The 21,748-nt window shown below is 46.4% G+C and overlaps 1 protein-coding gene across 11 annotated transcripts in view; it reads right to left on the reverse strand.

Annotated features, from left to right (window-relative positions):
- TBC1D22A (TBC1 domain family member 22A) overlaps positions 1–21,748 on the reverse strand; it is a 298,036-nt gene that overhangs the window by 174,631 nt on the left and 101,657 nt on the right. For all 11 annotated transcript variants that reach the window (XM_072596560.1, XM_072596561.1, XM_072596555.1 and 8 more), the window contains one exon: positions 10,833–10,947. In XM_072596560.1, the coding sequence (XP_072452661.1) occupies positions 10,833–10,947 (115 nt within the window). The remainder of the gene's footprint in view (positions 1–10,832; positions 10,948–21,748) is intronic.

The raw sequence follows: 21,748 nt of genomic DNA on the forward strand, positions 1-21,748 counted from the left end.
TGGAAAAACCTGTTTTATCCTGGTTCTCCTCCTTCTGGTCTTCTCTGTGGGATTTCCATCTACACCCACACGCTCTCCAAGGGCATTCTCTAACTTGGCGCTCTCATTAGTTCATGAGTCCAAATCTCATCTTTATGCAGATGAATCAAAACTAACACCTCGGGCCCTAAATTTTCTCCCAAGTCCCAGTGACTGCTTGATGCTACCTGGCCATTATGTGGAATAAAAGTTAATGCAAAAAAAAAGCAAATAGTCACTGATGGAGGGGATATGGCAAGGCCGGCACACAGATGAGCCTATAAGGTGTTCCAACTGATCTGTTTCACTTTGGAATTGTGAAAGAAAAGTTACTATGTTCTCCATGTCCTTGATTCAGCAGTCCACAAGTAGCCACATACAGAAGTCAGAGACAAAAATTCAAGATCCAATGTAGACCAAAATATTCATAGCAGTAACCTTTATGGTGACCAAGAATGAGAAGCAAAACAGGTGCCCAACAACTGGGGAACAGATTAAAAGAAAAACATGATTTAGGAAAATAATGGAATTCTCTTTTATTGGGCTTTTTTTTGTCTGTTAGTGTATTGGCAAATAATTGTGTAAAATAGTTCCTTTTCTTTAGGAAGTCCTCCACTGGCCAGGGGAGGGTCCTCTTTGATCATGCTGCATGGGGTCTTTAAAGCCTTCTGAAGTTTCCCAGTTCAGAGTGTTGTGGAATTCTTTCCCCACTGGGACTTTCCAGGTAAGGTGTTGCCTACCCGTCAAAGTCTTATAGACCTTATAGAACTCCAACCCCACTGAAGCTCCCCATTAGAGGAATCCATGCTTCATGCCACCTAGTCACAGGCAGCTGTAGGCTTCAAGTGCCCCTATAGCATCTGCTTAGAGTACTGACAGACTCCTAATTTGTTGACCTGACCTTGCCCTGGCTTCCCTGGCAGGACCCCTTTGTCACAGCCTTTTTTCCTGGTCTAGATGAAGAAGTTTACAGTTTCTCTTTGGATTTCTTGATCATTCTTTACTCGTTTGTGCTCTTTTGAAAACCTTTCTAGAGTATAGGCACCATCTTGACCACAAGTCCAGTTCCCCGAGAGATGCCATCATATCCAGCTTTCTGTATCTACTCCTGTATACATGGCCTAGGCTTTAGGGAAACTCCACAATTCCTCCTAGTCCTAATCCAACCTCCTGCCAGATGGAAGTCATCCCCGCCTCATTCTTCATATCACTCCTCTGGCATGAGTGTATAATGCCTGATCTCACACATTTGGTATGCAGGATCTTCAGTTTACCAACTAAAGCCTGGGAGTGTATCATTCATAAGTCAAATATTGCATGAAATGATAAACAACTGCTCCTCTTAGGGCTCACAATGCTACTTTCCACTAGATACAGAGAAAGAGAAGAAAGACAAAGAGAGAATTTGTGAGACTTTCTCTGATAAAACTGGATAAACACTGACAGAATCTCACTCATCCCTTTTCTTTTCCAACCCCACTGAGCCCTCCTTTTCAATTCCACATGGAAAAAATCTCCTGCTTGTACCACAAAGCACTCACTCACTCTGCCCTACTTTTACTTTTTTCCCCCCATTTCTAAGGCAGTATTTTTTTAATTGATTTTCATTTTCAGTTGGATTCTCTCTGATTACTGTTTCAGATAGGAAAATGATCACCTCAAAATTCATCTGTTTCCAAAATGTGGCCCAGGGGAAGCTCTTCCTAGAAGGGCTCTGTCTAGAATTGCCCTGGGTGAAACAACCAAACCCTAGACAGGCAGTGAGAGCAGAGTGCCGTTTTCTGCTCCAAACTTCCCCTCCATCTGGATTCCCATCAGGGACAACATCTCAGACAAGTGGTCGATCCCTCTGCCTCTAAATTCCTCTAGTAACGGGAACATCTTGCTTCCAAGGCCATCTTTCTTTTTTTGCCAGCTCTGTTAGGAAATTGCTTCTTGCAGTTGAGTTCAAATCTCTTTGCTAATTTCCCCCTGTTGTTCCTAGTTCTGACTTGGAGTCAAGCACAATCATTCCAACGCCTCACCACGATGGAAAATGCCAGGTTTGCAAAGTGCTTTGAGGGTAAGAAAGACCCCTCTTCCACAGGCTGCACTCCTCATTCTTCCAAATCATGGTGAGCTTCAATCACAGCACATGAACTATACTAATGTCGCTCCCAGATCTGAGGCTCCAGCTACCACTGTGGCCTTGAGTTCTTTGGACCAGCAATTCAGAGAGCCTGTGGAGCACAGCTGTCATCATTAGCTTAAGAGGCCCATGAGGGGTTCCGGGCATCCCCTCCAGAGAAAGGTCACTAAAGTTTCTAGTAAAGTAAATAAAGATCAGTCTTCAAGAAGGTTCCCCCCATAGTTCTCAGGCACTAAGGCAGGAATCCAAAGACTCAATGAATGACTTCCATTACCCAATGACTCCTGCGGATAGCTCGGCTAGCAGAGCATGAGCCAGGCTCTCAGTAATTATAGATTTCTGTCAGGCTCTGGACAAGAGCTGTCAGCTCACCAGCTCCTGCTCCAAGGTCAGCTCTCACACAAAAGAAAGAACAGGTGAACAGGAAGCTAGCAGTACTCTGGTGAATGACAGGGCCCCCAACCTGACAAAACAACATATTCTTCCCCTGTACCTCCCACAGTCAAGCACCCACGGAGTGACATGCCTTCCAAATGACACCTTGTTGATGCTTTGTTTTCAAATCAGGCTGGCTGTGGGTCATTTATTTTGACCAAGTCTACGAAACTACACTAGAACTTGCCCTTGGGATGCTCTCCAGGGCAAGAGTCAGTGCAGTGACATTCCAGAGAGAGCACGTTTGTTCTAATCTTATTTAATTTTATGAAAAGGCATTAAGAGAACAGCTACAAGTCTCCTGCTTAATAGAATCACTGGCAGCTTCCACTCAGAATCAGCCTCCACCAGGTCCTGATGCCAATGTCCAGGGGTCTGGACTCCAGAAGTAGAGAGCATAAGCAGGGGGAAGGGGAAGGCAAGTGACTCAGGCACAGATGTGGTCACTGCAGCAGATGGCAAGGCTCTGAACAAAAACCGCTCCCTCTGGCTTCCCACCCCCCACCCCCTCAGGACTGTTCAAGAGCTAACAGGTGTCCCTTCTCTAGTGGGATGACAATTACTTCAATCTGAGAAAGAGGATGGACTCCAGGGTAAGAAAGCAGGATGTCAGTTTATAAAGAAAGGATTTAGAGTTACCAGGAGACCAGAACTAGGACCGTGCCCCAAGGTCCATTCCAGGGGCCTACCTAGAGAGGAGTTGTCTTGCTTCCTCTTAGGAAAGCACACATCTCTGTGAATGACCTCAAGCTCCCACTTCCAATTCTCAAGGCCTAGAAATCAGCAGGAGATAGCTGGAGGGTGGATGACCAGCAGACAGAGGGAGGAACCAAGTTTGAATCTGAATCTGAAGCCTTGTGAACTGGAGCTATTTCCCCAACTGTTTCCTACAGAAATGAGGTGAAGTCCCTTCCAGGTCTGAACTGTGCTCTAAAAAAAAGGGCCACCACCTAACACCCCAGACTCACACAATCTCAGAACAACAAATAATCCAAAGGGCAGAAGAAAGACATGGCAGATGGCAGAGGGCTCACAGCGCCAGGATACTCCCCTGAGTATCTGGGGAACCACATCCCCTCATCCCTAGATGACCCAGCAGCCTCCTGCCTCTCCCTGACACAGCCTGAATCAGAGGCACAGGGCTGGCCACTGTAGCCGCCCCTGGCTCCCTACTGCCTCCAGGAGTCCTTCCTAAGTCAGCTCCTTCTCATCTTTCCAGCCTTCCTATCCCCGGCTACTCTCCAGGCCAGGATCACTGTTCCTCCAACAAGATACTCCAGCTTCAGTCTCCCAGCATGCACTGGTCGTTGCTCAAGCCTTGAATGTCCCTCTTCATCTCCACCCAGGCTCCCTGGCCTCCTTCAGGTCCCAGTTCCCAGGTTCCACCATCTGCAATAAGCCTTCAGAGATCCCCTTCATGCCAGAGCTCTCCCTCTGGGATTCACTCGATTTGTTCTTGTGCAACTTGTTCGTTGTGAGCTCTTCATGGGCAGAGGCTGTTTTTTTTGCCTTTCACTGCATCCCCAGAAGTTAGCAGCACAATGCCTGGTACAGGGCCCACATCAATAAATGACTTGATATTTTATATTTAAACCTGATACTCTCACACTTAGCAATTTATACATTAAAACTAGGCCCATTTTAAACAGGCGTTTTGCCTCACAAAGCTTAAAACTGCATAGAGACTTTGGAACACTCTGTATTTCTCCTGTATTTGTCCCAGCTCACAGCCAACCCAAGCCTTCGTGGACAGCCTTCAGGGACCACAGGGGCCTGTGAAGAGGCCTCCCCACTCACACGAGTGAACCTCTGCAAATGTGGTAAAGCTCTCCTTCTAGGAGACAGACAGATAACCTCAGCACTGGTACACATTGGACAATCACCTGTGAGGCCAAACCAGGCAGGGCTTGTACCATTTGAGCACCATCTTGAGACATCAGGAAAGACCATGTTCTCCCCACAACACAGTGAAGTGACATCATGAAAACCGGCCTCAAGGGAAGCAGGACCAACAGGCAGCATGGGCCTCAGCCTCTTCCTGTCCCCCATGGACAGCTCCTTAACAAGTGCAGCTACAAAGGATTTTCCCAGGAAACAAATGGCTCAAATGCTATGATAAAAACCTTAATCACTGCAGGGACCCAATTTCCCTAAGAATTTAAAGCAATATCCCCAGAAAGGCCAATGTACCTGGAGATAAGCCAGGGTTGGCAGCGCAGAAATGACTTAAAATGATCACTCTCTGCACATTCCAACTTTACTCTCCTGAGCCAATGGGTTCTATATGATACAAGAACTGGGGAACCCCTGTGAAAGTAATTTATTCTATGATTTTAAGTTGGGGGCTTCTCAGGGTCATCTAACCCACCTGACATCTGACAGATGAGAAAACTGCAGAGGGAAGAAGGAAGGAGGAAGCAGCAGCAGCAGCATCGGCCTGTTCAGACATTTAAGTTCCAGGCCTCCAAAGGCAATCAGCACTGATTAAGCACCTACTGTGTGCCAGGCATGGCACAAGACAATTCCTGCCTTCAAGTTCCAATCCAATGATTTAAATCCAAGGTGTCCAATCAGATCAAAGTGGAATTAGGAAATGTCTAACAACTAAGTAAACATACAATGGAACATAGATAAGGTTATTACATGGTTTTCTAAGTCAATATGTGGTCTTCAGGGATCCTTAAGTATATTTTAGTGGCCCCTTTCTAGTGTGTATGACACAGCGTGATCTAAACAAATGAAGCCACAGACTCTGAGCTCTTTCTGCTAAAGGACCTGCCCTGAGGATGGAGGGGTCATGCAATCCCAGTGAGGTTCAGGGAAACACTTCACTGCCAGAATACTACTGAGATGGGGCTGAGCAGAAGGGCTCCGGCTGGCAAAGCCCTATTGCAGGCCCCTGACCTGTTCATCATCCTCTTGTGCCCCAATCCCAGGGCCCTGGCAAGGCTTTTTACTCTCCACATACACCCCTCTCTCTTAGTCACCTCATCACCTCTCTGGAACTCAAAAGGTCAAGGACATCCATGCCTGGGTCTTCAACCTTGACCTCCTTCCTGACCAATGATCCTGCAACATCACCTTCCTGCGATCAGTGCCAAAATATCTTCTGGAACAGCAACTTTCCCTAGAAATGTCACCTGGTGCATACTGTGCAGGGTCCCAAAGAGTGTGGTGGCAAAGATGAGAGGTGACCCGGGGTCCTCTAAGGCAAGATGCAGAGGCCTTTTCATAGTGTCATGATTCCTGCATCCCAAGAGGGCAGATGATCTCCACCCACAAAGACACACTGGCTTCTAGGGAGGGCAGCCCCATGTCCCAGTCCCTCAGGTGTAGCTTCCTGCCTTATAGCCAATTTCCTGTCACATCTCACCAATTCTCTCAGCCAGCCCTTCCTCTCATTCCAATGATGTCACTCTAGTCAGCTCATTAGCACCTCTCCCTTGGACTAGTTAACAACTCCCTAACTGGTCTCCCTGCCTCTGAACAGTGCTCCACACAGAAGCCCAAGTGTCCTACCCAAAGCATAGCTCTAACCCACCAATCCCTGGCTGTGGTTCCTCAGTGTCCTCACTCTTCAGCTTGGTAGTCAAACCCTTCCCCACCCTCTTGGCCTCAAGCTATTGCCCAATTTGTAGACTTATCGCTAACCTTAGGGGGCTTTCCACTGGCCTCCAAGTAGGCTCCTCATACCTAGACAGTCCTCGTGCCTCCTCTTAGAATCCCTGCTGCCCTCAAGGCACAGTTGGGGTCCTCTTCCAGGCAAAGCCACTGCTGACCCTTCCACTTTTTACAGGCTCTGTCTCCTCCATTTACTTCGCCTTAGAATTGTTTCTATACACATGGAAGCTCTCCCAATACAAGGGAAGCTCATTGAGGGCAAGGACTGTCTTGGTTCCCTCTGGATGCCCAGTCCAACGCAGGTCCTTCCTTCTACCAAGCACAGGCTTCCCAAATCTGATGAAATGGTCACATTTCTGGGCCAGATCTGCTTTTACGTTTCAGGTTTTCTGGTGTTGGGGGATTAATCTCAGGACTATCTTGTGCTTAACAAACACACTCCCTAAATGCTAAACAAAAATGAGATGCTAATGAAGAGTTGGCCCTGCTGCACAGATTACAACTGTGTCTTATCCTGCCAGTCTAAGCGCACAAGACATCTGCTGAGAACCTTTTCCTAGTTCACAAAAGAGGCGGAATGCTTTTATGGACAACAGAATCTTATCTGTCACGAGGACAGAAAAGGAGAACTGTGGGAACATCTTCTCAGTCACACAGAAAACCAATGAAAAGCAAACAAGGATGGTCCAACAAAAAGCTTCAGAAAAGGCTCATTTATCAAGCTGATCATTCTAGAGCTTTTGTCTCCTTTCCTGTCAGTCAAGCTTTAATTTACAGTTGATAATGGGAAGGCCCAACTGAAATCCAGTGAGGGTTGATGCTCAGCCAGAACTGTCTGTGGTCTCGGCAGTTCATGGGGATTGACTCTCCTCCCACAGCACACTCCAGACAACTCCACGGGTGCACCCCTCGTCATGAACCAAAGACCAAAATATTCTCTCAGGAAAAAATATTCATTTTAAGCCACTAGCTGACCAAGGAAAGTATCAAGATAAATATTTCTTCAATGTTGGGCCAGAGAGTTAGGCCATTTTCCATAGTCACCTTTAAAAGTAATTTTATTATTAAAAAAAAAATTATACTCAAGCTGGCATCAATTAGAGTTGCTCTAATTGGAGGAGGCTCAAATATCACATCACACGAGAATCCCTCCAAATACAGCCTAAGTCAGATACCCCACAAAAAACATTAGCAGCCACTTGCTCTGAAGAAGTGGTCTAAATGGTCTCTGCATTTCCACAGCCAAAATTCCACCAAGACAATGCCATAGTCATCCAAAATAATTCCTCATCACCTTGTCAGCTCAACAGGATGCTTCTTGTTTTTCCATTCCACAATCATGTCAGTGCTCATCAAAGAGATTCTATTTTGACACTGTCACTTTGAAAAGTCAAGCTGATTCAGATTGTCTCAAGGGTCCTATCATTCCTTTTCCAGCAAAACGCTATAAGAAAGCACAGAACTAAGGGTTGGAAGAGATCACTGAGATCTTCACCCAGGAAGCCTGGCCATAATATCCTCAACACAAGTCTGTCTGAGCAGTGTCAGAGACAGGCAGCTCATTCCCTCACAGAAGCCCTCATTCCACCACACAGGAAGCACCTGCTTAAAGGGGGGGTAAGCCTCCCAGTAACTACCACCCACTGGCACTAGCCAAGGCAGCTCTCTGGAGCTCCCAACTTAAACCCCTTTCACAAGAGACACAGCATCTTCTCCAGGGGAAGCAGTTCAGCTCTTCCAACGATGAATCACAGGAAAACTGCACACTGTCAAGCACTTCTCCAGCTGGGACACCCTCTTCACTCTTAAGAGTGGGGGCCCACACAACGAATATCAGATTCCATGTATTCTGGGCAGAACCCAGAGCCTCTTTCTGATCTGATGGGCCTAATGACATCAGGCTTACTCTTCCCTCTTCATCTAAACCTTCTCTGCTATTCTCCTACCTTCCCCAATGATGAATTTCCAGGTCAAGTATGTACCATCTCAAGCTACAAGGCCCCCCTCATGCAATCTATTAAATGAATATCTTAGCTTGAGAGACAGCAGGAAGATCAAGATCAAGACCTAGATCCATCACCCCTTCCTCTTCTGGGGGAAGAAACTAAAAGTTAGAGATGCTGCCCATAGTTAAACAATGCACAGGTGTGAGGAGTCAGAATATGAACCCTCCATCTCTTCTGAGAACAGGGAAGGTCAGAGCTGAGCGAGATCATGGAACAGGGGAGGTCAGGGGTGGGAGAGACCTCAGAACAGGGGATGTCAGGGGTGGGAGGGGCCTCAGAACAAGGTAAGTCAGAGGTGGGAGGGGTCTTATAATGTACCACATACCAGCACAGACCCATTCCACCAACTACAACATAGTCATTGACTTAAGTGAAAACTGCAAATTCTTTTTATTAACTACATTTGGTATGCCAACATCTTAAGCCATCAAAGTGGTTCCAAGCCTCCTCCTCAGTTATTTTCTTCAGTGAATACTGGGGACAGTCTTCAATGTTCTTCCCATTTCCCCATACCCAGTCTGGATCAAGGCATTTCTCTGTCTCCCCATCAAGGCTCAGGATGACGCTGTCTTGGTATGGCTCCCAACACATCACTCCATGTCCCAGTGAAACACCTTCTGCTTCTTGCCCCCTTTCTAGTGCCTGAAGCCTTAGTACACAAGACAGGATTCTCTTGGGTGATGCTGCCTATTGTCCCACACGCATTTCACTTTCCTTCTAAATTCTGCTTGTCTAAGTCAATGCCAGTAAGGCCTGAGAAAACCTTGTCCTACCAACGGTGCCGCCAAAACTTCCCAAGGTATCCAGGCACTGGCGGCTCCTGTAGAGGCCACTGGTTTGATTTCTCTTGGTCTGATGAGCCTTGGTGAGAGACAATCTGTCTTCAACGTCTATTCACCTCTCCCATTCACCATGACACGTCTACAGATTGTAACATCTGGAATCTCTCAGTGGATGTCACCAACTATGACTACTGAGCTTTTCTTCCTGCAGTTGGTAAAAGGATTCTTCAGACCCTAAAATTAATTTAAATCTTTTGTTGAATGACACTTTGGTGATAAAATAAGAAAGCATAACAAAAGGAGTTAAAAATGAACCAAACCATGGATTGATTCAAATATCCACTTCCTTGGGGGCAATACATAATCAATCTAACTTCCAGCCCTTTGTAGGTCTGTCATCCAGCAGAATGGAAACGGAGAGTCAGGGGAGAAGTCAAAGGAAAAGCAATATAACGACTTTCACTAAAGCTTGGTTTGGGTTGATTCTTTCCTACTGAGGCAGGAGTGGGTCCACGACATGCCCAGGGTCACCCATCAGTGAAAAGCCAAGCCAGTTCTCAAGCTAAGGTATGAGTCCAAAGCAAGGACTGCTTCCAATGCCTCAGGGCTGCCTCGACTATGCCACAGATGCCTTAGTCCTCAATTTCTTGAAAATTCAATTATCCAAAACACCAATTTCCTCACGCATTCTGAATAGTTGAAGATTACTGGAAAGAGATCCAGAATGAAACTATGTAAGGCAAGAAAATGAAGTTAGCAAAGTCTCAGAAGACAAACAAGTCCTATTCCAGTCAATGTGGACAAATGAGAAAACTGAACAGCATAATGAAAGACGAAATTAACTTTAATAGCTATCATTCACATATGAGAACATGTGGCTCTGCTTCATTCTTGAAAGTCAAGGTCAAGATCGGAAAGCCATCCATCCTAAATCAGTCAAAACTAGCAGAGAGAGTAATGTGCTTTATACAGATTTTATAAAATGCTATCTATGTATATTTCACTTGGTTTTGAATAATGCAACCCACACGCAGAGGGGACAAGAAGCTATTTAAGGCAAAGAGGAACACCCATCTTGTAGAAAATCCATTTTATTGTCCCAATTTTTTTCCTCCACCAGACAATTAATAACACAGTCGTGTTCTCCTGGTCCCACCCTGCTGCTATCCAGGCAATGCGTTAAGACCACTTGGGTCTTGCAATGCAAGTTGGTGGTAAAGTAGTTAAGACCAACTTATTCACCACATTAATTAAATGGTCTATTTAACATGGAATATCAATTCTCTAATCACATCTCAGTTGAATTTCTTATTTCAATTAACAACTCCAAAGTCTACAACAGAGATCCTACTGTTCTAGGATCATTAAGAACATTTTCATTATCTGTCAAATGAGGGAGGGAGATGCAGAAATCGCCAGCGCTCTCTGGAGTAGCCTCTACCCTACTTAAGAGATGATTAGGGAGAAAGCAGCAGTCACTCTCATTAGTTGCCTAGCAATGAAAAGCCCTCCTCGGGAGGGAGCAAGGAGTGGGAACAAAGTGAGAGGTGGTGGAGAGAAAAGGGTTTCAGTCACTCAAGGGTAACTTGTCCTCTATTAAATGGAAACAATCTAGCTTAGGACAAGAATGACAATTGGACAACACGCTGAAATTAAATTGGTAAAGCACATAAGAGCAAAATGAAACCCACATCCCCCACCTCCAGAGAGGAACATCCAGGGAACAGCACCAGTGAGTGTATCAGTGTCAGAGTGCCAGACTGTGGTGCTGAGGCGTTCATGTCCCTCTATCACCAAGCAGAAGCCCGTATCCAAGCAGGGAGAGGGATGACACAAGCTTACCTATGTGTTCACAAATGAAGACCACGAAGAAAGGGGTGACAAGGTCATTGATTCCCTGAACATAGCCACTGGCAGGGTGACGGATGGCCCAGATAAACAATATTCTTTCAAAAATCTGAAACAGAATAAATAGAGCAAGAGGGGAGATGAGGACTGTGCACAAGTGGACCCCAGAAATGAATCCAACTCAACAGTATATCAATGCTAATTCCAATTAATTTCATGCAGATATGCAAATGTGAGTAATTATCCATTGCTCCTTAATCAAGCCCATTAAATTCCCAGTCTTTCCTTTTTCTGCACGCAGAGGCTCCTGATGTACAAGGTCCGTTGGGAGCCTCTGCATGTTTGGGGGCAGCTGAAGAGCTGTGGACAAAGCCCAGACTTTCAGTCAGAAGACCAGGAACGTTAGGCTTTACTCGCGTTTGTTCACCCTACAAGGTGTTTTCCTCTTTTGTTTGAAAAAAAAAAAGATTAAAAATTTTGACCTGCCCACATGTGCCACCTGGCCATTAGGAGCCTACCACATGGGAATATGCAAGAAGCCCACAGCACATCATGACTCCCATGTGCCAGCTATCTATACTGCCACCATGGATTATCAGGATGTGCGGCTGGCCAGCTGTCTGGTGACAAACTCTCCTGCCAGGTGAGCGCAGATCACCCAGTTGGAACCTCCCAGCCAGTCGACAAGTCCACCCCAAGGATGGGCCACAAGGTGAGTCAAATGTCCCAGGAGTTACAAATACCTGAATCAGCTCCAGAATTAACCCATTTTTCAGCCCTGATTAGGCTGGGCCCTTAACCAAAGTATTATAGAGAGCATAAGACTATTCAGGAAATAAAAGTTTTATTTAAACACACACCCACACAATACTCCCTTAAGCATTTCTTCACAGGAGAACCAAAGCCCCTAAAGGATCCAGCTACAGCTAGAAAAGAAATGAAAGAGCACAGGGTACTTTGCAACTAGCACTGAGTCCTCTGAAGCACTTCTAATACCAGAACCAGATGATTCTATCTGGCACCAAAGTGCATGTTTCATAATGACACAAATTTTCTATCCCACCCAGATTTACATGCATGCACACCTATGGAATGATCACGGCTTTCAAGTGATCTTCTTCAGCTAACCACTGACAGGGAAGAAACACCGATCATAACGCCATCACATTCACAAAGCGCTCTCTGGATGCTTCCCTCCAGACGACCAGTTCGAGAGGTTCATTCCCCTGTACAAGGAATTCGGGGCTCAGAGAGAATAAAAGGCTTGCTGGTGCTCACACAGCTTCTAAGTCCTGGAATTAAGACTTGAACCCAGGTCTCTTGACAGGCCAGAACTCTAGCCCTGTCATCATGCTGACTCAGAGGCTAGAAGGAGCCAACAGGGGAGTCCTAGTGAAGCTTTGGTGACCATGACAGTGGTCTTATCCCCAATTTACAGAGGACAATTTATCTACTTTTGAGGGGTTGAGTGGCCAAGCCAGCAGAAGAGTACAAGCTAAACCAAGACTAATCTCCGAGGCTTCTGTCTCTTAGGTCCTGCCTGGGCTTTTTATCTCACAAGGCAGAAAACAAGCATTTGCTAACTAACTGGGCCCTCTGATGCTGCATCCCAAGAATGGAAGCAAGAGGACCAATAAAGAGTGCTGTGATGGAGGTAGGAGAGGGGATGCTGGGTCCAGGGATGGTAGGATGTGTGGTGAGGAGGCAGGTGTATGAAAGTGACCACAGTAGGAAGAAGCTTCCAGTGTCTGATCCTAAAAGCACAGGGGAGTCAGTGGGTGAGTGGGTCAGTCAGGAGGAGAATGACACCAGCAAACCTAGAGTCTGGCAGCTGTGCAGTGAGAGACAAACTAGGATGGTGAAGAGAACGTGGACAGGAGGCATTACGGACATCGAAATGGCAAGAAATGAATCAGGACTGGGTATGTGCGGTGGGTGTGAGTGAGGAGAATAGCTAGCCTTCATAAAGTGCCCACTTATATGCCAGACACTGCACTAAGCGCTTTACAGCTGCCATCTCATCTGATCCTCACAACCACCTTGGGAGGGAAGTAATACTCTTATCTGCATTTTATAGATGAGGAAACTGAGGCAGACAGAGGGGACATGACTCGCCCAAGGTCACATTGCTAGCAAATGCCCAAGGCTGTATTTGAACTAGGCCTGGGCTCTACTCACTGAGCCACCCTACTGCCTCTAGAATGACAGCAAGGCTGTGGGCTGCAGGCATTGGGAAGATGGCAGCGCCAACAGACAAGGACAGGGAAGACCAGAAGGAAGGCAATGAGTTAAGTTTGGGAAACACTCCACTCGAGATGCCACAACAGGATGTGGAGAAGGGCCGGCACTGAACAGAGCAACCTGGGAGTCACCAGCAGAGAGAGCGTCCAGGAGGACAAGGCAACACAGTGTCAAAGGCTGCTGAAGAGCTCAATGGGACTGACATCTGCAGATCACCCAGAAGCAAAGTGAGGCTCCCAATGTGCCACCCAAGACTGCAGCAGGCTCCTAATTGTTCCCCTACCCCACCAAGGCTCAGATCCCCAGAAAGTTCACTTAAGGGGCCCCTGACCAGGCAGCTCCCTTTGACACCTGAAGGCCCACTGCACACCAAGCAGAAAAGGGGAAAATGCTGGAAGAAGGCACTTACAGAAAGGGACGGGTGGCTAATATGGCCACCAGCCCGACCCAAGCCAGGGAATGGTTCCCACACCAAGAGCCTGCTGGTCGCTGGACACTCTGCAGTGCCTACTGCCACTTCTCTCACCTCATAGCCCAGGGCCCCAACCATCTAGGGGATGACAGTGCAAAGAGTGCAGGGCCAGGAGTCAGGAAGACTGATCTTCCTGCATTCAAATCTGGCCTCAGACACTTACTAGCTATCTGACTCTGGGCAAGTCACTTCACCCTGTTGGCCTCAGTTACCCTCTACATAGAATTAGCTGCAGAAGAAAACGGAAAACCACTCTAGTACCTTTGCCAAGAAAACCCAAATGAGATCATAAAGACACAACTGAAAAAGGGCTAAAAACTAACAACAAATTCTTGCCTATTCATCAAAGCAGCTCCAAGAGGCTTGTTTGCCAGACAGACCAAGCCCAGTACAGAAGTATTTAAAAGTAATTAAATTGCATTTCTTTTTTTAATAAAGCCAATAATTCTGATCAAGACAAAAGCCAACCATGACTTCCTAATGCAGAAGCACTGGACATAAGATGCAGAATAAAACATATTTATGGACACAGGCAATATGTGGATTCGTTTAAGCTTGTCCATGTAAATTTGTTACAAAGGCTTTGTTTTCTGTTTTTTTTTCCCCAGAGGGTTGAAGATGGGAGGGGGAGAAAACAAATTCTTGTTAATTTAAAAAATAAAATTTAATTTTAAAAAATATATTCAATTATTACACATTTTTGTGTTATTTCAGATTGGCTTCAACCAATTAAACCAAATTACTATTTCCCCCCAAAAAACAAAAATAAGATGAAAACATGAGTCTGAGGAGAAAGAGAACAGGATCTTTAAAATCTGCACCTGTCTGTGTGTGGCATTCTCTAGAAATGTCACCCAGGAATAAACAAGTCTGTTGGTGGGGAAATCCTCCAAAGGTCTTCTGGTTCCCTTTCAATAACTGTTAGACCTTGCAACTAACAGGAGGGAGATGGGGCAATGATGATGACGACAACTCAGACACCCACAAAGAACTCAAGCAAGCAGTACAGGAAACGCTGTGGGCTGGGGTCACGGGACCTGGATTTTAATCCCCATCTGAATTCAGGGACCTTGAGCAAGAGCCTCCACCATGTCACTAAAGACTCACTGTCTCCTCCATTAGAATTAAAGCCCTCTGAAAGCAGGTACTACTTCATACAGGGCCAGGCACAAAGTAGTGAGTGACTGACTGGCTTTCAGAATCCTCTGCTGTAAAATGGAGGCTGGGACAGTTGGACTAGGTTCCTCCCAGGCCTAAATCTTAAAAGTGATTTCCTCTGGAACACAACCACAGAGTGAGTGAACCCCAATTTCAGGGTATACTCCAGAGCAAGAGGCTTTACTTAGAGAACATATCCATGTGGTCCAAGTGCCTCTCCTATGCTCTGGCCACTGTCCCAGAAACTACTGCCACACCCTGGACAGGTGGCCCACCATCTCAGTCTGGACATCTTGGGCTGGGGGAGAAACCTGAGAGAGCTGGCTGGTCCTCATCATCCATGAGCCATGTGGGTTGCCAATCACAGAGGGTCACCTCGCCACAGGACACCCCACACTGAGGGCATAAGGGACTCTCACCTTCCTCCTCCAAGCTCTCAGTACCCACTCAGTGCAAGATTAAGCTGTAGCAGCAGGAGACTACTGAGGACGTGGAGAAGAAAGGTGTGAAAGATAGACTGTTGCCTTAAAGCTATATCAGAACCTTGGCCAGGGATTTGAAATGTTTTTATGGTAAAACAAAGGGAAAAAACAGTTTTCTCTCTTTCTCTCCTCCCTCTCCCTGTCTGTCTCCCTGCCTCATCTTATTTATTAATTTATTTACACACACTTAATAGCCTTCCTTCTACTTCCCCTCTTCCCCAATTAAAAAAGAAAAAGAAAATGAAACCTGGATAACAGCCATGTATTGTCCTGCATTTCTCTGCTGGTTGGGTCCAGAAATGCCCACCTCATTCTGCATTTCAATGCCATCGTCTCTCCAGCAGGCAACATGCTCCACCATCAGCCCTTCCTTTAAACTGAGCTTGCTCACTGCACTGGTCCAAGGTCTCAACTCCTTCCAAGGTCTGTCTCTTTACATTGCTGTAACAACAGAATTGTCCTTCTGCTTCCAGCCACTTTGCCTTCATTCTCAGAGGTCTTCCCAGTCCATTTCATCCATTTCTTGGCACAATCACATCTCACTACATTCATTTGTCATAATCTTAGTAGCCATTCCCCAGCAGATGGGCATTCCCTTAGTTTCCAGTTCTGGGATAACACAGAAGGGGCTGCTATAACCATCTTGGAGCATATCAGTGCTCTTACTTTTCCTAGAATCTCTAAGGGAAAATCTAAGGCATATGTGTTATGGTTTAGTAAATTTGGGACCAAACAGCAAGCCTAGGATGCCTGCTTTCCTCTTCTGTTTATTCTGCCAAGATGATGGGCAGGAGATGCAAACTCCAAGGTGCTTTCATTTAAATTTCTCTAATTATTAGTGATTTCGAGGATTTTTTCTTTAATATAAGTCTTAATAATTTGGATTTCTTCTTTTGGAAATTGTCTATTCATAAACTTTCATCATTTATCACCTAGAATGGAGCTCTTATTCTTATGAATTTGAATCAGGTTATTATATATCTTAGAAATGAAACCTTTATCAGAAAAACTTGCTGTGAAGATTTTTTTTGCCAGTTTCCTGTTTCTCCTCTAATTTTAACTACATTAGACATGTCTGAGAAAGACTTTTTAAAAAATTTCACATCATTCAAGGGATAGAGCTAAGATGGAGGTGAAAAGCCAGGAAGTTATCTGAGCTCTCCCCAGTTTCCATTGGAAACTACACTAAATCAAGGCTTTAAACAGATTCTGGACCAGCAGAACCCACAAAAAGACAGAATAAAAGCATTTTCCAGTTTCTGATAACTTAGAAGGACTTCAGGAAAGGTGTATCTCACTTGAGTAAAAGGGGAGCGCAGCCGGTGTCTGGGCAAGACAACAGAAGGCTCTTAGCCAGCACAGATCAGCAAACCAAGCCCTTAGGCCTGACCCAGCAGGCCAGCAGCAATGCCTCCAGCCACACAGCAGAAGGCAAATTGTGAACCCCAGCACAACAGACACAACTAGGCCAGGCTATCCCCAGCACAGTGGGAAAGCCACAAGTCACTGAGGCTCTGGTGTGGAGAACCAGTGATCAGGCCTCTGGCCCACAGCCTAAGAAGATTGAGACAGTGCTCAGGAGCAGAGCTCAACTTTAAAAATCACAAAACTGGCTGAAAATGAGTAAGAAACAGAGAAGAGCCTTGACTACAGAAGCTCAAACACAAACTCAAAACAGAAAAACGTCACACTGTCCACGTGTGAAGCCTCAAAGGGGAAGATGAATTCATCTCAAACCCAAAAAGTCCTCTGGGAAAACCTCAAAAAAGGCCTTAAAAATCAAGTGAAAGGTGGAAGAAAAACTGGGAAAAGAAAAGAAAATGACAGAGGAGAATTACGAAGAGTCAACAAGAAAAGGAAGCACAAAAACTGACTGAAGAAAACTCTTTAAAAAATAGAATTGGCCAAATGGCAAAGGTGGTACAAAACAGAAGTGAGGAAAAGAATTCCTTAAAAATGAGGCCTGGGTAAGTGGAAGCTAACAACTCTATGAGACATCAAGAATCAGTCAAACAAAATCCAAAGAATGAAAAAACAAAAGGAAATGTACAATACCTCATTGGAAAATTTCCCATCTCCCCAACTGTCTCTTCACCTTCTGTGATCCTCTCTCACTTGCTCAGCCACAGATCCCTCCTTGCCTGGCTTCCAAGGTCACCTCTACATCTACATGGTGTATTCACATGGTCACCAGCAGCCAAACTGGAGGCCCAGCTTCCCGAGCAGTTGTGGTCAATCAGGGAGCATGGTAATTGGAGCTCTGGGGGTCAAACACTAGACTATGTATTTTTGGTGCCTGATCTGTCTGTTCCCCTGCTCAGACTCTCTGGGAGCACAGCCCCAGCATTCAGGTGATTGTTGTGCAGTAAAATACTCAGAGATCTGGCAGCAACCCCCGCTGCTTCTGCGCTGTTTCTCAGAGTTTACATAAATCTCACTCCATCTTTAAAACTAGAAAGAGGAAAGATCGTTACTATTTTCATGTTAACTGAAGCACTGAGAAAGGACTTATTGAAAACCACACAGCAAATGGGTAATGGGTCCAAGGATTCCTTATCTCCAAGGGCACCTATCCAATCGTTACTCATCTATTTGCTATTCACTTGGAGATGTTAACTTAAGGACTCCTCCAAAGGCCAATCCCAATGCCGCTTGTTCATATTAGAAGGAGTCTGAGCTTGATGGAGTCAAAGTGGTCAGAGATCTGGATCACTGCGGTCAGGAAGACCCAAGTTCACCAGCTTAATAACTGAACACACCACGGGAAAGCATACGGAGAGAAGGGAGAAGATCAGAGGGCTCCTTGTCACCATGGTACCAGCAGACCTTGGTCCAAAGGTCACTTTCAGTTTTCCCCAAGGAGCCTCCCTGGCACCTGTGCTGGGACACGTGGGTGCTCAGTGATACCCTTACACCAGGTTCACTCCATCTGGCCAGGAGAAAGGGCACTGAACCAGACATCCCTCGTCATCTCTAGTCCCATGATGCTCATACCCAGGAACTGCGTGAGAGACATCTATTTGACAAGGTTCCAAACAAAACAAAGTTCAATGTTTGCAAAAAGAAACCAACCACCTCTTTACTGACAAACAGCAAGCAGAAAAGTGTCTTTTAAAAGGTTATGGAGAGATAAACCTTATCTAGAATACAATAAAAATGCTACCTCAGAGGGAAGCTCTCTGAACAGAAATGGGATAAAAAAGGATACCCCATAACAGGGAGATATTACCTGTTCAATGACCATAGAATAACCAAGAGGCAAACCCCTTCCAGTCTGGGAACAAGGGTTACAAATACAACCATCCACGGGAGGTGAAGCCTGGCTGTGAGGCCCTGGACAAGGCTGCCTCCTCCATGGGCCTTGCTTTCTAACTATAAGATGAGTAACCTGAACCTGTCACTCTAAGTTTTATGACATCCTCAGGCTCCTGGGGGCCTTTCCATCACACAGCCTTAATCTAACAATAGCCACACACAGTATAGACAGCATTTCACAGTGTAAAAAGAGGTTTCTCCACAATGATGAGTGGTAAGGACTACAAGTACCATCCCCATCTTAGAGCGCAGGGAACTCTACTTGTAAAAGAGTCCAAAGTCACACAACTACGAAGATGGGTATAATCCCACCCAACTCTGGGGCAGTCTCCCTCTGCCTTGTCAGGCCAAGCCTGTACCCTTCACCCAGCATGTGATGCCACCACCATTGCCAGGGGTTCCTCTGTATCCTTACACCAGGTCCAATAAAACAGACAATCGCACCCGTGCGCAAACCTTCCTTTGCTCACTGCATCATGGAGACAGATGACAGGATGCTGACAGTGCCAGTCCTAACCAACTGTTGGGCACCAAATGCCAGGCAAGAGGAAAATTTTCTTTGGGCAGGTGGGAAGGAGACAAGAGCCTTTCTCATCAGGCTGCAATCTGAACTCCTCCCCAGAGGACTCATGGCCCAAAACCCCCAAAGACTGGGAAACCATCTCAGACCCAGACTGCATACCTGGGAAGAACTCTGGGATCCCTGGTGGCTGGCTCTCCAGAACAGCCACAGGAGAAGGGCACCCAGATGAGCTGTCTCTTCATTTCCCACCCACCTCTGATGGGGTTCGGGCTCTGGGGGCCTCCTTGAGCTCCCCTTGGGTCTTTCCATTTGATCCAGCCTTTCTTACTCAAATCTAATCTTCCCATTTGATCCAGCAGTCTCTGGAATCCCTTGAGCTTTTCCTTATTGCTGCACCCAGCTCTCTCTCCCCTGACTCTCTCCAGCTCCCCTTGAGGTTTTGTCCTCCCTGCCCAGGAGAAGGCAGGGACTGTCCCTTTTTGCTTGTGTTTGCAGTCCCAGCAAACAGAACATCTGGAATGCCTGAGTCTGATTGCCTTTGACAGTGGAGCACTACCTTTCATTAGTCCCTTTAGAGAGTAGAAGTTCTCTGAAAGCAGGTCCAAACTTAGCCCCATCCTACATATTCTGATCTAGGAGAGGGCATTAGTATGGAAAAATCCTGGTATGGAAACTCCCTCCACATCTGCAATCCAACCAAAACAACCAGTTTCAGAGAAATCTTCAGAAAAAGAGAGATTAAGTGACTGGCCTCAGGTTCCATAATTACATGTCAAAGGCAGGGAGGGCTCCAACGCTGCCTCTTTAACCATAGGGTCATGCCAGAAGACCACACAAACATTTACTACAGGTCAGCAGAGGGAATCACAAACAGCAGCTTCATTCTTCTTTCTAATCAAGCAGTTTTAAAGCTTGACAACAGAATGCTTTAATTGGATAGGAATTAAACCCACCGTAGTGTTTAAATTTATTGCTTATTGAAGTGTGGGGCCTTAAGCACTGCCTGGAGGCCAGTTTGTGGGAAGCATTGATCCTCAGCTAACCCAGTTCCCCCACACACCCCAGCTCAGCACCCGCTATAGGCAGCTTCATTAAAATAGTTATCACCATCACCATTAGGCAGATAAAGTTCAAAAATCTGTCCCAGAAGAATTTGTCAAAGAAATTAATTTCCCCATTCCTTCACTGAGGTCATCAAAAGAGAAACTTAAGGGGAATAAGGAAAAACAAAAGAAACAGAGCCCTGGTACCCAGGATCTCCAGGAGGATGGAGTCTGCCCCCCCCCCCCAACTCCCAGGCAAAGGAGGCCCCTCGTCCCCACTTCAGTAACTCCAGGGATGGAGAACTCTGCCATGGCAGCCACTGGGAAGGCTTCCCTTCTGTTCAGGCTACTTTTGTCCCTTTGCGGTTTCCTCCTTCTCTTGGTCTCTATCCTCTGGGACCAAAGCCTCTAACAGAAGACAGTTTTCTCACCTGAGGGGAAATAAACACTCCAGGCTGCTCCAGTGTCTTCCCTGTCTCATCCTCCTTCCTTGTTCTTCCTAAAACATGATGCACCAAAGGCTGGATCTGAGCCCAGTAGAAGACATCAGCCTGCCACCTACTGATTTCTCTCTCAGCTCGAATCCCCTTCTAGGGGCTGCCTCAGCACACATTGGGACCCTCAGATCCTTTTCAGAGAAGCCTCTAAGCAATCACAACTCCATAACCTTCTACTGGTGAAGTCAATTTGTCAACTCTAAGTTTTTGAGAAGACTTTGGAATGCTGCTTCACTACATTTCATCTCCTTCCATTTGACCCAATGTTTTAGCCTGCTGTGATCTTTCTGAATCGTGCCCTTTGCCCAGTAAGACTCCCTAGAGAGCTGTTGCAGGTAGGACGGAAACTAGGCCAACTCATTATGACTAACAGGGCTGCTCCATCAGCAGCACATTCCTCACCTGGTCTGGTACTGGTCAGTGCAGCTGTCCCCCTGCTGCTGGGGAAGCCCAAAGTCCTGGGGCCTGCCTGGGGCTACGAGTCTGGTTCTCTGCAGCCTTCACTTGGAAATCAATGAGGAGTCTCATTAAGACAAGGGTCACCCCAGCAACAAAGCTGAGGACTGGGCAGGAGAAGACCTGAAGGGGCCCTTCAGCTTAGACCCTCACTACTAGTAGGGTGAAGCCTCTGAAAGTCAAGCCAGCTCTTCTGGTCCCCCAGCCAGGGCTCCAGTTATGCCACTGATATTGGCCTGCAGCCTAGTGAAAAGGAGACAACACAAATCAAGCTTCCAGGTGACTGGAAAATCTGTAATGACACAGTCCCAATTACTGACCTAAAAGATGTCACAAAACAGGTATCTGGACACCTAAGTTGGTGGAGGTTTACCTTCCCCCGCTGCCAGAACCTGTGAGTCACTGAGATACACCACCCTGGCCAAGGGTCACCTTCCGAGTGGGACTGGGGGAGGCAATGCTGCAGGGCAGAGAACCCCACATGTCCCCAAGCCCACTCAACTGGCAGGGAGCGGGGGGGGGGGGGGGGGGGGGGGGGAACTAATCGCCACCAAGGTCCCAGCAGAGGCAGCTGCTAGTTTCCAGGAATCCAAAGACCACTGCAGGCCAGAGACCAGAATAAGTCACGGCAGTCCATGACCTGACTGACAAAATGAAGAAGACAAGAAAATCAAAATAATAAACCATTCTTTCAGAATTCAGTGCCTCCACACTCTCCTGTCA

This window comes from Notamacropus eugenii, chromosome 3 (genome assembly GCF_028372415.1).
Source record: "Notamacropus eugenii isolate mMacEug1 chromosome 3, mMacEug1.pri_v2, whole genome shotgun sequence".
NCBI classification, from domain to species: Eukaryota; Metazoa; Chordata; class Mammalia; order Diprotodontia; family Macropodidae; genus Notamacropus; species Notamacropus eugenii.